General features: G+C 31.8%; 1 protein-coding gene across 1 annotated transcript; it reads left to right on the top strand.

The window, feature by feature from the left end:
* Positions 1-380: 380 nt before the first annotated feature.
* On the top strand, positions 381-2,486 carry LOC115888445. Its single transcript, XM_030908191.1, has 3 exons — positions 381-628; positions 849-956; positions 1,009-2,486. Exons 1-3 carry the CDS (start codon positions 515-517, stop codon positions 2,242-2,244), a joined length of 1,458 nt encoding a protein of 485 aa, XP_030764051.1. The 5' UTR covers positions 381-514; the 3' UTR covers positions 2,245-2,486.
* The last annotated feature ends 9,452 nt before the right edge of the window (positions 2,487-11,938 follow it).

Genomic DNA, 11,938 nt, shown 5'->3' with positions numbered 1-11,938 from the left:
CAATCTGAGTGGAATCTGAGTAGAGTTGGCGTGCCGATTGTTTTATGTGCCCTGGTAGCTACTTTATAAAGCAGAATCGGACCTTTACCTTATGTTGATAAATTAGATTATATTACAGTTGATATGAAAAATAAATCTTATTTTTACGTGAGGAATCTCTCCACGAGAGATGGCGCATGTTTTTTTTGAAACACTCTTGTCTAAGGAAACACCCTATATAAAATTATTAAAATTATAGATTAAAATTATTGATTGTTGCGCCATCTTGACATTAATTTTAGAACTTGTATTTTAACGATATCTGTTAAACGTTGTAGTCTAAAGGTTACCTCATAGATGACCAATTTTTTCAAGGTCTTTAAAAAACTGTTAGACGCCATTGACGCAAGATTGACGCCAAAAGAATTTATAGGTTATAAATGCTGATAAATGTAACAATTTACAGCTTTTTATTAATTTTAAGAGTTTACCTACAAGTTTTAAATGCTTTATTAATATTTTTAATCATTCAAGGATGATTTGTCGATTGTGTAGATCTACTGAAAATTTAATTTCGATGTTTTGTGGAAAATCAAAAGAGTTGAGAAACTTTATAAGGAAAATCATAGATGATACCCTGCAGATACAGGTAATATTATAGAAAAGAAAATGTTTTACATATTGACACTGACTAAAAATTAACTGAGAACTTAAAAAATAAAATATTGTAATGAATTTTGTTTGTTACATTGAAAAAATCTTATTTTATTGGTAATGTTTGAATCTCGGTTTCAATAGAAAATTATCGGTAATATTAATTACTCACACTATAGTAAATAATTTGTGAGTTATTACTGTTTTTTTTACAGATACTTGAATCGGATCTTACTACAGTGGTTTGCATCAATTGTTGTCTGGATAGTGTTAATTTTTTCTATTTCAAAGAAAACTGTTCCAAGTTGCAAGAACAGCTAACTGTAAGAAATAAAATTATGAAGTAATTTTTAAATGAAATAATTATTCTTTTAGACAATAGATGTACATTCTAAGGCCAAAATTTCAAAGCCCAATTTTGAAAAACCTAATTTAAGTGACATACCCAAACCTAACTTGAAAAGTACCGAAGAAGTGTTGAGCTGGCTACAGTCAAAATGTGTTCAAATAACAGAAGACCAAGAAAGTAATGTGCCTATTCAAAATGAACTAAAGAATATCTCTAACAACAGCACTCAAACTGAGGTAGTCAAAACTCAATGCCAAGAATCTCAAAGTATATCTGTTAAATTATGTGATGTACAGGTTCAATACAATAATGTAAATATTACCGATAGTAAAATGAGTCAAACTGATTCGATTCCTTATGAAACTAAGGCTGTTCAAGCTACACTTAAGGTCAGTTCTAATGATAAGTTCACTCAAGTGTCCAATAATTGTGTTGAAAACAAAACAACAAAAAAAAATAATGCACGTGAAAGAGACTTTAAAATGATGGGTCATGACTTTCCAGTTTCCAAGAAAAATAAGGCTGTGCAAACTACAATTGAAACACTTTCTTCTAGCAAAGAAGAGACCAAAGCTATTACAAAATTCAATGGCATAAAGCATAAAAAATCCCCCAGTAGTGGCAGTGGCAGCTTCAACAAATGTATAGTATTAAAAAGAAATTTAGACTTAAGGAAAAGTTTACCTAAGAAAAGACTAAGCTTTACTAGTAAAGATGATGAAATTTTCGAAAGTGGTCCTGATAAAAAAGGCATAGTTTTACCCGACACAAATGAAAATACTAAGGGACACTTGAATAAAGATGAAGAAGGCATTAAAGATTTACCTGACACAAATGAATATACTAACGGGAATTTGAGTAAAGATGCAGAAGGCACTACAGATTTAACTGAAAAAGATAATTTGCTTTCAGTAAAGGATGCATCACCAGAAAGTAGTAATGTTGTTTTTTATGACAAGTCTCCAGAAATTGTCTATACTAGAATAGAGAATCCTAGCTTATGCAGTGTGTGTTCAAAGCCCTATTTAAATATAAGTGATTTGAGGTATCATTACAGGACTCACAGGGAATGTTTTGTTTGTAAGAAAAAATTTCGCTCCATAAAATTGCTAATTAACCACCTGAATAAATGTAAGATGACACTGACCAACTCAGATATGTTACCATTGGTCGAATTAAACAAAGCCGAACATGTACCAGCAATGGTTTATCAATATCCGGAAGCCTTCATGTGGTTAAAAGAATCTGGTAGTAAAAAATAAGATTTCTTCATTCTACTATAGGAATGTTACCAGTGATCCATCTTTTAGATATATTTTTTAAAATTTTTGTTTTTATTTACATTGTTCTTTTTTTGTTATACAAAAAATAACCCGTTAGTAACAAGTTTTTGGTTCAATAAACATTATGAATTTTTGTTCATCAAAATTTTGTAACATATGTATATGTATGTTAGCAATACATACAAAAATGTTTATTTTATGTCTATAAAAAATTTAAACAATTGTTTGATTTATAGCTCAGTATTTATCTGATTTTAAGTAGAAATATTAAATATTTTTACTTAAAATCAGACTATACTCTATACCCTGTCTAAATTTTATACATGGTGTTTCAAAAAACGTGTACCATCTTTTGTGGGGAGATTCCTCACGTAAAAATAAGATTTATTTTTCATATCAACATAGGTCCGATTCTGCTTTGTTTCATAGCTTCAGAGTGTTAAAGTCTTTATATTTTTTCGATTTATTATAATTTTTTTCTAAGTACTTTTAGCGTTTCGAATAAAATTTTGAGGGTAAAAGTTACTATAAACGCGACATATTTTAAAGCTAAAAAAGTGTCGACATATTTGCCAGGGACGTGCGTATGGGTTATCAGTGGAATATTTTTCTAAAAAAGCATGTACGCCACTGACTTTTCTCTTGTTAACGAAATAGTGTAAGCAGTTTATGCCGATTAAAAGTAGTCTCTTGATATTTTGTCGATTTTGGCCTCCTTGATGAGATAAAAGCAATTTTATTAATTGGCCTGGTTCATTAATAGCAACCTTTAAAAATTTTTGATATCAATAACTTTTCGAAAGTTTTAAATAGGTACTCATTGATTCCTCATCAAAAAATTTGAAAAAAAAATCCTATAAACATGGATATTGGAAATGCATTTTGTTTTAGAATTACAGGATGTTAAAACTTTTCGTAATTAGTTTTTTTGTAATTATCTTAAATACCATTATTTTTTTTAGTTGAAATTGCGGTAGGTTTGCAATTTTATTTTTAGTTTAATGTTATTGTGATTAATAAAATTGGGCGTTTATCTCATCAAGGAGACCGAATTCGACAAAATATCAAGAGATAACTTTTAATTGGCATAAATCGGCCTACATAATTTTGATATCAAAAGAAAAAAGCCAGTGGCGCACATGTTTTTTTTTGAAAAATATTTTAGTGATAACCCATAATATGCACGTCCCTGATGAATTTATCCACGCTTTTTTAGCATTAAAATATGTAGCACTTATAGTAACTTTTACCCTCAAAATTTCATTGGAATGGCTAAAAGTACTTGGAAGAAAATTATAATAAATCGAAAGATTATTAAGTCATTAACACCCTGTATCTACGAAACAAGGCAGAATAGGACCTATGCTGATATGAAAAATAAATCTTATTTTTACGTGAGGAATCTACCGAGAGATGGCACATGTTTATTGAAACACCCTGTATAACAATTACACTTTGAGTTTACTAATATACAGGCTGTCAAAATCAAAATAATAAGGTGTTGGAATCAATATGATTTCATTGGACACAATTACCTCTATACAAAAGTCAAACAAAATCTATACAAAACGGCGTCCAGTTGGCTGGGAAATGACAATAGATGACATTTCCCATATAAAATGACAGCGATCTTCATAGCCATCGCTGACGCCGTTTTTTTCGATCATACGGTACTTCGTGTGTCGGTTAGAGGGCATCAAACTTTAAAAAAATAAATGAGTTTTCAGATATTTTAAGAACCGTTATTCTGATTTGAACGAGATTTTGGGTGTCTATGTTGTGCTAAGTGCTTTAACTTCCACAAAAATCAAGGAAACGTACGGGAAAGGTGAAAACTACCCCCACCCCTATATAAATTTTAGTATAAATATTTTCCAACTTAACCGACGAGCGATTTTTTTTCGTAAAATGGTCCTTCTAGTATTTGCTACTTTTTTGTCCCTTGTAAAAACGCCACCGCGCATACTTTTTGAGGAAAAAAATTATATTTCCGAAGCTGACTTCTAAAAAATGTTTTTGTCAGATCGAGCTATGGAGGCGCATACATTTTTTATGCTCTAATAATCCATTTGGCGAAAATATAGAATTTTGTATTAGAATCACAAAGTATATTTGTCAATAAGCTTCATAAAAAGCCTAAAATAATTAATAAATTTAAATTAATTAACTTTCGAATTCATTTTTGATTGGTGCCATCTAACGGAGAAACAAAGCATGTTTGTATAGAGGTAAATTATGTACAATTAACTTACTTTTATTCAGAAAATACGTAGTTGTTCTATGTCCACGGAATCTTGGAACTCTCTGTATATTTTATAGGTCTGCTTTGGAAAAATAAATTTTCCAAATTTTTTTTCTGAAAAACTATGCAATGTGGCGTTTTTTTACAAGCGACAAAAAATGTTAGAGTGGCCATTTTATAAAAAGAGAATATGTCGTCGGTTGAGTTGGAAAATATTTATACTAAAATTTATTTAGGGTGGGGGGTAGTTTTCACCCTTCCCGTACTTTTTCTTGATTTTTGTAAAAGTAAAATGTTATAGCACTTAGTAAAACATAAACACCAAAAATTTCATTCAAATCGGAATAACAGTTTTTAAAAAATCTGAAAAAATGTGTAATTTTTTTAAAAGTTTTGATGCCTTCTAGCGGTCCTACGAAACACTTTTGTGTCCAATGACTTATTTTGATTCCAAAAATACGAAGTAGTTCTACGTCCACGTAAAATGGGGACACCCTGTATTTTAAAATTGTTTAATATTTTTTTTTAAATGTTACCAAAATATTCTTCGAGTTTAGTGAATATATATTATTCAATAACCTTTGATATAAAAGTTACTAGTTTTATCTCTTTTATAGAATCACTATACCAAACATACCAAACAATCTGTCTATACCAAACAATACAGTGTATTTTTATCTGAACCATTTAGTACATAACAGCTATCGCAATTTAGGCTACCTAAGTTTGGGCTAAACGATATTTACTTTATTAAATTCATTTTGTATCTAAATAAAAATAAGAGTTTTAAGCTACAAATTTTGCTTCATTAATAGTTTTCATACTATTATTAATATTGGCCTACACTAACTTTGCAAATAAATTCACAAAGAAAAACGGTCTAATCCACATTTTTTTAGTAATCAACATTTATTATACATACTTATGTATACTTATCTTTTAGTTTATTAGGTCTTTAAGCAAATATTTGGAGCAATATATCAAAATAATGTTAGAAAATTAAACCATAATTAAACTATTTAAAGGCTGTGAAATTCACAACAAAGGGAAAAAAATTATCGAGTCGGAACTACTTCAGCATTACCAATATCAAAAGGTAATTTTTTAACTTCTAATAACAGTCATGGCGGCAAATTATACAAATCCTCCTTAGGTATATATGCAAAAAATCCAGTTACGTAGTTGGTGACAAAACATTAAAAAAGTTTAAAAAGAAAAGTTGTTTGGAATTAGAGGCGCATATACGGGAAAGGTACGGGGGTAATAAGATAAAATGTAGTAACAAATAAAATTGTTACAAAAGAAGTTAATAATTAATACTTATCAAAAATAGAAAGTCCAAACTAATCCAAGTATATTTTTTTCCATAATATCAATATCTTTCAGCGAAAATTTAATGTAAATTTAGCACTTTATTTAAATATTCCCACTACCCCTTTCAGACTCAATCTCTAGATGCGCCAATGTTGGGAATTTGATTTTGACGTCTATATCAAACCAATTATACAGGGTGAGTCATAAATAAGTGCAAAAGAAAAATATACAAAAAAGAATATTATAATTTTAAAACATTCTTTGGTAGTATATTTGAACCTCCGAAACATGTCTATAAGGTTTTTCGCAGAAACAAAAAAAAAAGAAAATTAGGAATTTTTGAAATTGAAAAAAAAATATTTTTTTTTATTTCAAGTCAAAAATCATAATATCTTCATAACATAGCAATATAAATAGTAGATTAAATTCACAAGAAAGAAAACTCGGAAAAGACACAATGGTTTTCAATATTTAACAAAAAAAAATTCCCTAAATTTTCAAAGTAAAATATCTTGGTTATTTTGCAGAGTTATTTGAAAAACAGTAAAGAGAAAATATGTTTTTTTATCGAGATCTACCAGCCCTGAATATATTTGCACATATATAAGACTCACCCTGTATACCTAATAAATACCGAGATAAATACTATATACTATACCACCGTTTAATTAATTCTACGTCTTAGTTAATATTCAAAAAGTTCCTCAGAACTTATGACCGAGAAAAATCAAAGGTTTTCCTTGATTTAAGTAAAAACAATCTTCGGATTGTCACGGGGTTTCTAACAGGACACTGTCTCCTCAACGAACACCTCAGTAGGCTGAAACAGAAACAACGGCGAATGCAGATTTTGTGGGGAAAATGGGGAAACACCAGAACACTTTATCACTGAGTGCGCCGAGACGACGACCATTCATGCCATGAACATTGGTACGTCTGATGTCGAGGATGGAGAGCTGGCCTCTGTGGAGCCGTCTCAGATACTGGCTTTTGTTAAAGCCCTGAGACTGTATGATGAGTTATAACTCGTTATAACTCAAGAAAGGGGAACACACAATAGATCTATAAGATCGCGGTGATTAACTCCCCTCCTAAGCATTCTACATTCTAGTTAATATTCGGTGACTATACTCTATGAATAAACACCTACAATAAACTATCAAAAATATATTTTTATATTTTTCATATTTAAATTTTTATTTTTTGCTAAAATTACATGAAACAAATAAATCGAGCCAGATTGATTTTTGATCCAATATTATTTGTTTACAGTCGTTACCGTAAATAATAATCGCAAAAGTCAAAAATATAAATTTTTAGGATTCATATCTTTTGCAATTGCTTATAGAAAAGAATAACTCTTAAGGTACATTCAGTCTGAGAGCGTCGCGTCCGCCCCATTGAATTCGACCCCCGACGCTTAGTGGACGCTAGAGCAACGCCAAACGCGACGCTGTCTGCCTAAACGGTCTAATTTAAGTTAAGTGAATTGATTTCAATTCGACACGCTGAGGCGAAGCAAACGCGACGCGACGCTCGACGCTCTCAGCCTGAGTGTACCTTTATGCATTTTTTTATTTAGAATTTTTATTCTTTCAGAATTTTTACTTTCGACAGGACATTGTAAAAGTGAGGTAGTCCAATATAATTATCTTTTTTAGTTTTTTACAATTTTTTGCGGCGGCTTAAATTGACACTGCACAAGAAATATTTTTTATCAGATTCATATTCACTTTATCTTGTATCATTCATCCCAATTTTTGACCTAACCTAACCTAACACACGAGCTAGCATCACGATATGCGTCACGAAAAGTGGTAACAATTGAAAAAGTGGTAAGCTAATGAGGAAGTTGAGATGGGTCTTTGGAGCGTCGTAACGCGAGTCCTATTTAAGCTAGGGGGCTGAAACTCGAAATGTAGATGGGGTTCGAAGAGCCCCATATTTTCGAACTATTTTGACGACGTTCTATTCACAATGAAACTCCATCCTAAATGGCGAAAAAATCGTCCGATTTAAATAAAATTTGGTATGTCGATTGATTGGACCAATTATGAAGAAAGAACGATTGGACCAATGTCTACTTGATCATTAAGGTTATTGCGCATCTTATTTCTCAATCAACGATAAACGTTTCCTTTACATCTTTCATCAGGGTAAGATTAACGATTTGATCATTTTGATATTTAAGAAAAATGTGGGTCGATTTTGGCATAACTGGGGACGGGCTACAGGATAAATGAACGAAATCATCATTTGAATACAAATTTTGTGAAAGTGAATCAATTATTTATTAATTTTTAGTTTATTATTTTTTCATAATTTCAAACTACACTTTTTCAAACATGTCAAATTCAACAACTTCAAATTCTTCAGTTTAATAGCTGTTAGTAATAAACAGCCTCGACACTTTCAAAATATTATTACTATTAGTTATTATTACTACTAGTCCAACGTACAGCAATTTAAAATTAAAAAATTGGCGCCGGGAGGCACGTATAGCCGCCCATACTAAAATATGTTAATAAAAAGTTGGTAGGCAGTTCTTTTAGTTTCAAAGTAAAGGAATTTTTTCAATTTTTTATATCTGAAAAACTGCGACTTTGACTGATTTTGATGTTTTTACAAATTTTGTTGCAAATATTATTCCTAATCTTAAATTGAAAACCGCGTTTCGCTAGCTACTGTAATTTTGGTGTTACGATTTTTTAAAATTTTTAACCCCCTCCCATACCCCCTTACCAACCCTCACCCCCACCAAGAACTAATGGCCAGATTCTCACAGGCCCCACAGTATTTTTGTGCCAAATTTGGTTAAAATCGGTTTAGCGGTTTTTGAGTTATCGTGTTACATACAGACGGACAGACAGACAGACAGACACCATGAAAATATTTTGTATTTAGGTCATTTATGACCCAAATAACTCATTTTGAATGAAATTAAAAAAAAATTGCCGATCTTAATAGCCTACCATACCTGTTAGTATGGTCGGCTAAAAATAATGGCATTTATTTTTTAATTTTAAATTTAAAATATTACAAAAAAGTAATTTAAATTTGTTTTTACATCCTGTAACTCTAAAACTATGATTTTCATACCCATATCTATAGGAACTTTTTTTTCATATTTCTTGATGAGAAATTAATTGGTACTTAAAATTTTCGCAAGTTAATGATATTAAAAATTTGTAAAGGTGGCTATCAAAGTTGGACCAAGGCGAATTAATAAAATTGCGTTTATTTCATCAAGGAGGCGATCATCTACAAAATATTAAGACAACTTTTAATCGGCATTAAACTGGTTACACTATTTTGTTTGAGAAAAAAAAGTCAGTGTCGTACATGCTTTTTTTAGAAAAATGTTCCAGTGATAACCCATATACACGTCCCTGGTGAATATGTCGACACTTTTTTAGCATTAAAATATGTCGCATTTATAGTAATTTTTATCCTCAAAATTTCATTGGAAACGCTAAAAGTACTTGGAAGAAAATTATAATAAATCGAAAAAATATAAAGACTTTAACACTCTGAAGCTATGAAACAAAGCAGAATCGGACCTACCGTGTAACTACGAAACAAAACAGTACCAGACATATATGTTGATATAAAAAATAAATCTTAATTTTATGTGAGGAATCTCCCCACGAGAGATGGCATATGTTTTTTGAAACACCCTATATATCAATATAACATAAAACGAGATGTAATTAACGAAATATTATCGTAACAGCTATTTTAGAAACGTCTAGGTTTATTTATTTCACTGGGATTTATGAAAAAAAAATCCTTTGCCTCGGATACAGGTACTGCCACGTTTTGGAAATAGCTCAAAACAAAACAAAATTGAACAAGGCAACAAAAAATGCCAAAAAATCCCCCACGCCTTCCCCACGAGTAGTTTTCAGGCGCTTTTAAGAACAAGTAGGTCGAGGCAATGCGAAGTGGTCAAGACAACTGGAAATAAATCGAAATGCATAAAAGTTGGGCGACGAAATGCGACCTTGACATGTTTCGAAGTTTTTCGCATAGTGTAGATGCTGTTATATTTCACTTCGAATATGCGCACAAGTGCACACCCATTTTTTTATATTTTATCACCAAAGCCTACTTTGTGCACACGCAAAAAGGATTTTTCAAATTTGCTACCATGATATGTCAAAATCTATTTAATGTTATTGGCCACGCCGAAGTAATTCCGTATATTTTTTTCCAATAATAGAAAGATGAAAATCTTCCAGTTTGTTGCGAACTATATGTTACACCCTTATTCTGAACTGCTCAAAAGACCAATTATATATAATTACTAGCGTGTACCAGCGACTTCGTTCGCGTCGAATTAATCATTTGTAATGGTGATGATAAAGCAAAGTAAGAGTTTCCAAAACATACAAACTGGATAAAATTTTCTCACATTTATGTCAGCATGAGAAAAACAATATGGCGATATTATTATATAACTTGGTAATATTTGAGGGGTAGTTTCATCTCGTTGGAATTTGACTTTCGAAAAATCCGTTTGCCAAAAATAAGCTTTTTACGTCAAGCAGTTTAAGCAGAATCGTGGTTAAAAAATTACCCAACTTTTTGGAACACCTTGTATGATTTTTTAAAAAATTCCAAAATATGTAAAAAACCAAATAAATTATGCTTGTCCAAGCGTTTTCCCGAAAGACTAACCGTTTTTTAAATAACAAATATTGTATTATTTGAGGGGCGTTTTCACCCTCTTGGAATTTGAGATTCGAGAAACCTCTCCTTATCGAACCTCTACACCCTAAAATCAATCTGTTTTCCAAAAATCAGCTTTTTACGTCAAGCAGTTTAAGCAGAATCGTGGTTTAAAAATTACCCAACTTTTTGGAACACCTTGTATGATTTTTTAAAAAATTCCAAAATATGTAAAAAAACCGTTTTTAAATAATATATATATATATATATATATATATATATATATATATATATATATATATATATATATATATATATATATATATATATATATATATATATATATATATATATATATATATATATATATATATATATATATATATATATATATATATATATATATATATATATATAAATTTATTGGGCAAGTCCACAGAAAGATTAGTCATGATACATGACTAAAACATGACTACCCGTAGACACTCAGTGTTTCTGCCTTCCGGCTTCATCAATACGGGAGGAATCAGCAACGATGAACTAGCGATCCTGAAAAAGAGAAAGAAAAGGAGAAGCAAACGAGGCACAAAGGCGCCATTTGCAGCTGGTCCGGCAGTAGCTTACAATTTGAAGCGTTACTACCGAAACCGCCGCGGAGGCGTTCCAACACACCTCGCCGCTATCACCCTGGCCCAGAAAACAATAAACAAGGAAGTTATCGTGGAAACTATAAAAAAACGAAGAAAGAAATTTATTGGGCAAGTCCACAGAAAGATTAGTCATGATACATGACTAAAACATGACTACCCGTAGACACTCAGTGTTTCTGCCTTCCGGCTTCATCAATACGGGAGGAATCAGCAACGATGAACTAGCGATCCTGAAAAAAGAGAAAGAAAAGGAGAAGCAAACGTCAGTGTTTCTGCCTTCCGGCTTCATCAATACGGGAGGAATCAGCAACGATGAACTAGCGATCCTGAAAAAAGAGAAAGAAAAGGAGAAGCAAACGAGGCACAAAGGCGCCATTTGCAGCTGGTCCGGCAGTAGCTTACAATTTGAAGCGTTACTACCGAAACCGCCGCGGAGGCGTTCCAACACACCTCGCCGCTATCACCCTGGCCCAGAAAACAATAAACAAGGAAGTTATCGTGGAAACTATAAAAAACGAAGAAAGAAATTTATTGGGCAAGTCCACAGAAAGATTAGTCATGATACATGACTAAAACATGACTACCCGTAGACACTCAGTGTTTCTGCCTTCCGGCTTCATCAATACGGGAGGAATCAGCAACGATGAACTAGCGATCCTGAAAAAAAAGAAAGGAGAAGCAAACGAGGCACAAAGGCGCCATTTGCAGCTGGTCCGGCAGTAGCTTACAATTTGAAGCGTTACTACCGAAACCGCCGCGGAGGCGTTCCAACACACCTCGCCGCTATCACCCTGGC

This window comes from Sitophilus oryzae, unplaced genomic scaffold, assembly GCF_002938485.1.
Source record: "Sitophilus oryzae breed Bouriz unplaced genomic scaffold, Soryzae_2.0 scaffold_738_pilon_pilon, whole genome shotgun sequence".
Lineage (NCBI taxonomy): Eukaryota > Metazoa > Arthropoda > Insecta > Coleoptera > Curculionidae > Sitophilus > Sitophilus oryzae.
Note: the sequence above shows the minus strand (reverse complement) of the source record. Positions and strands in the feature narration are given on the sequence as shown.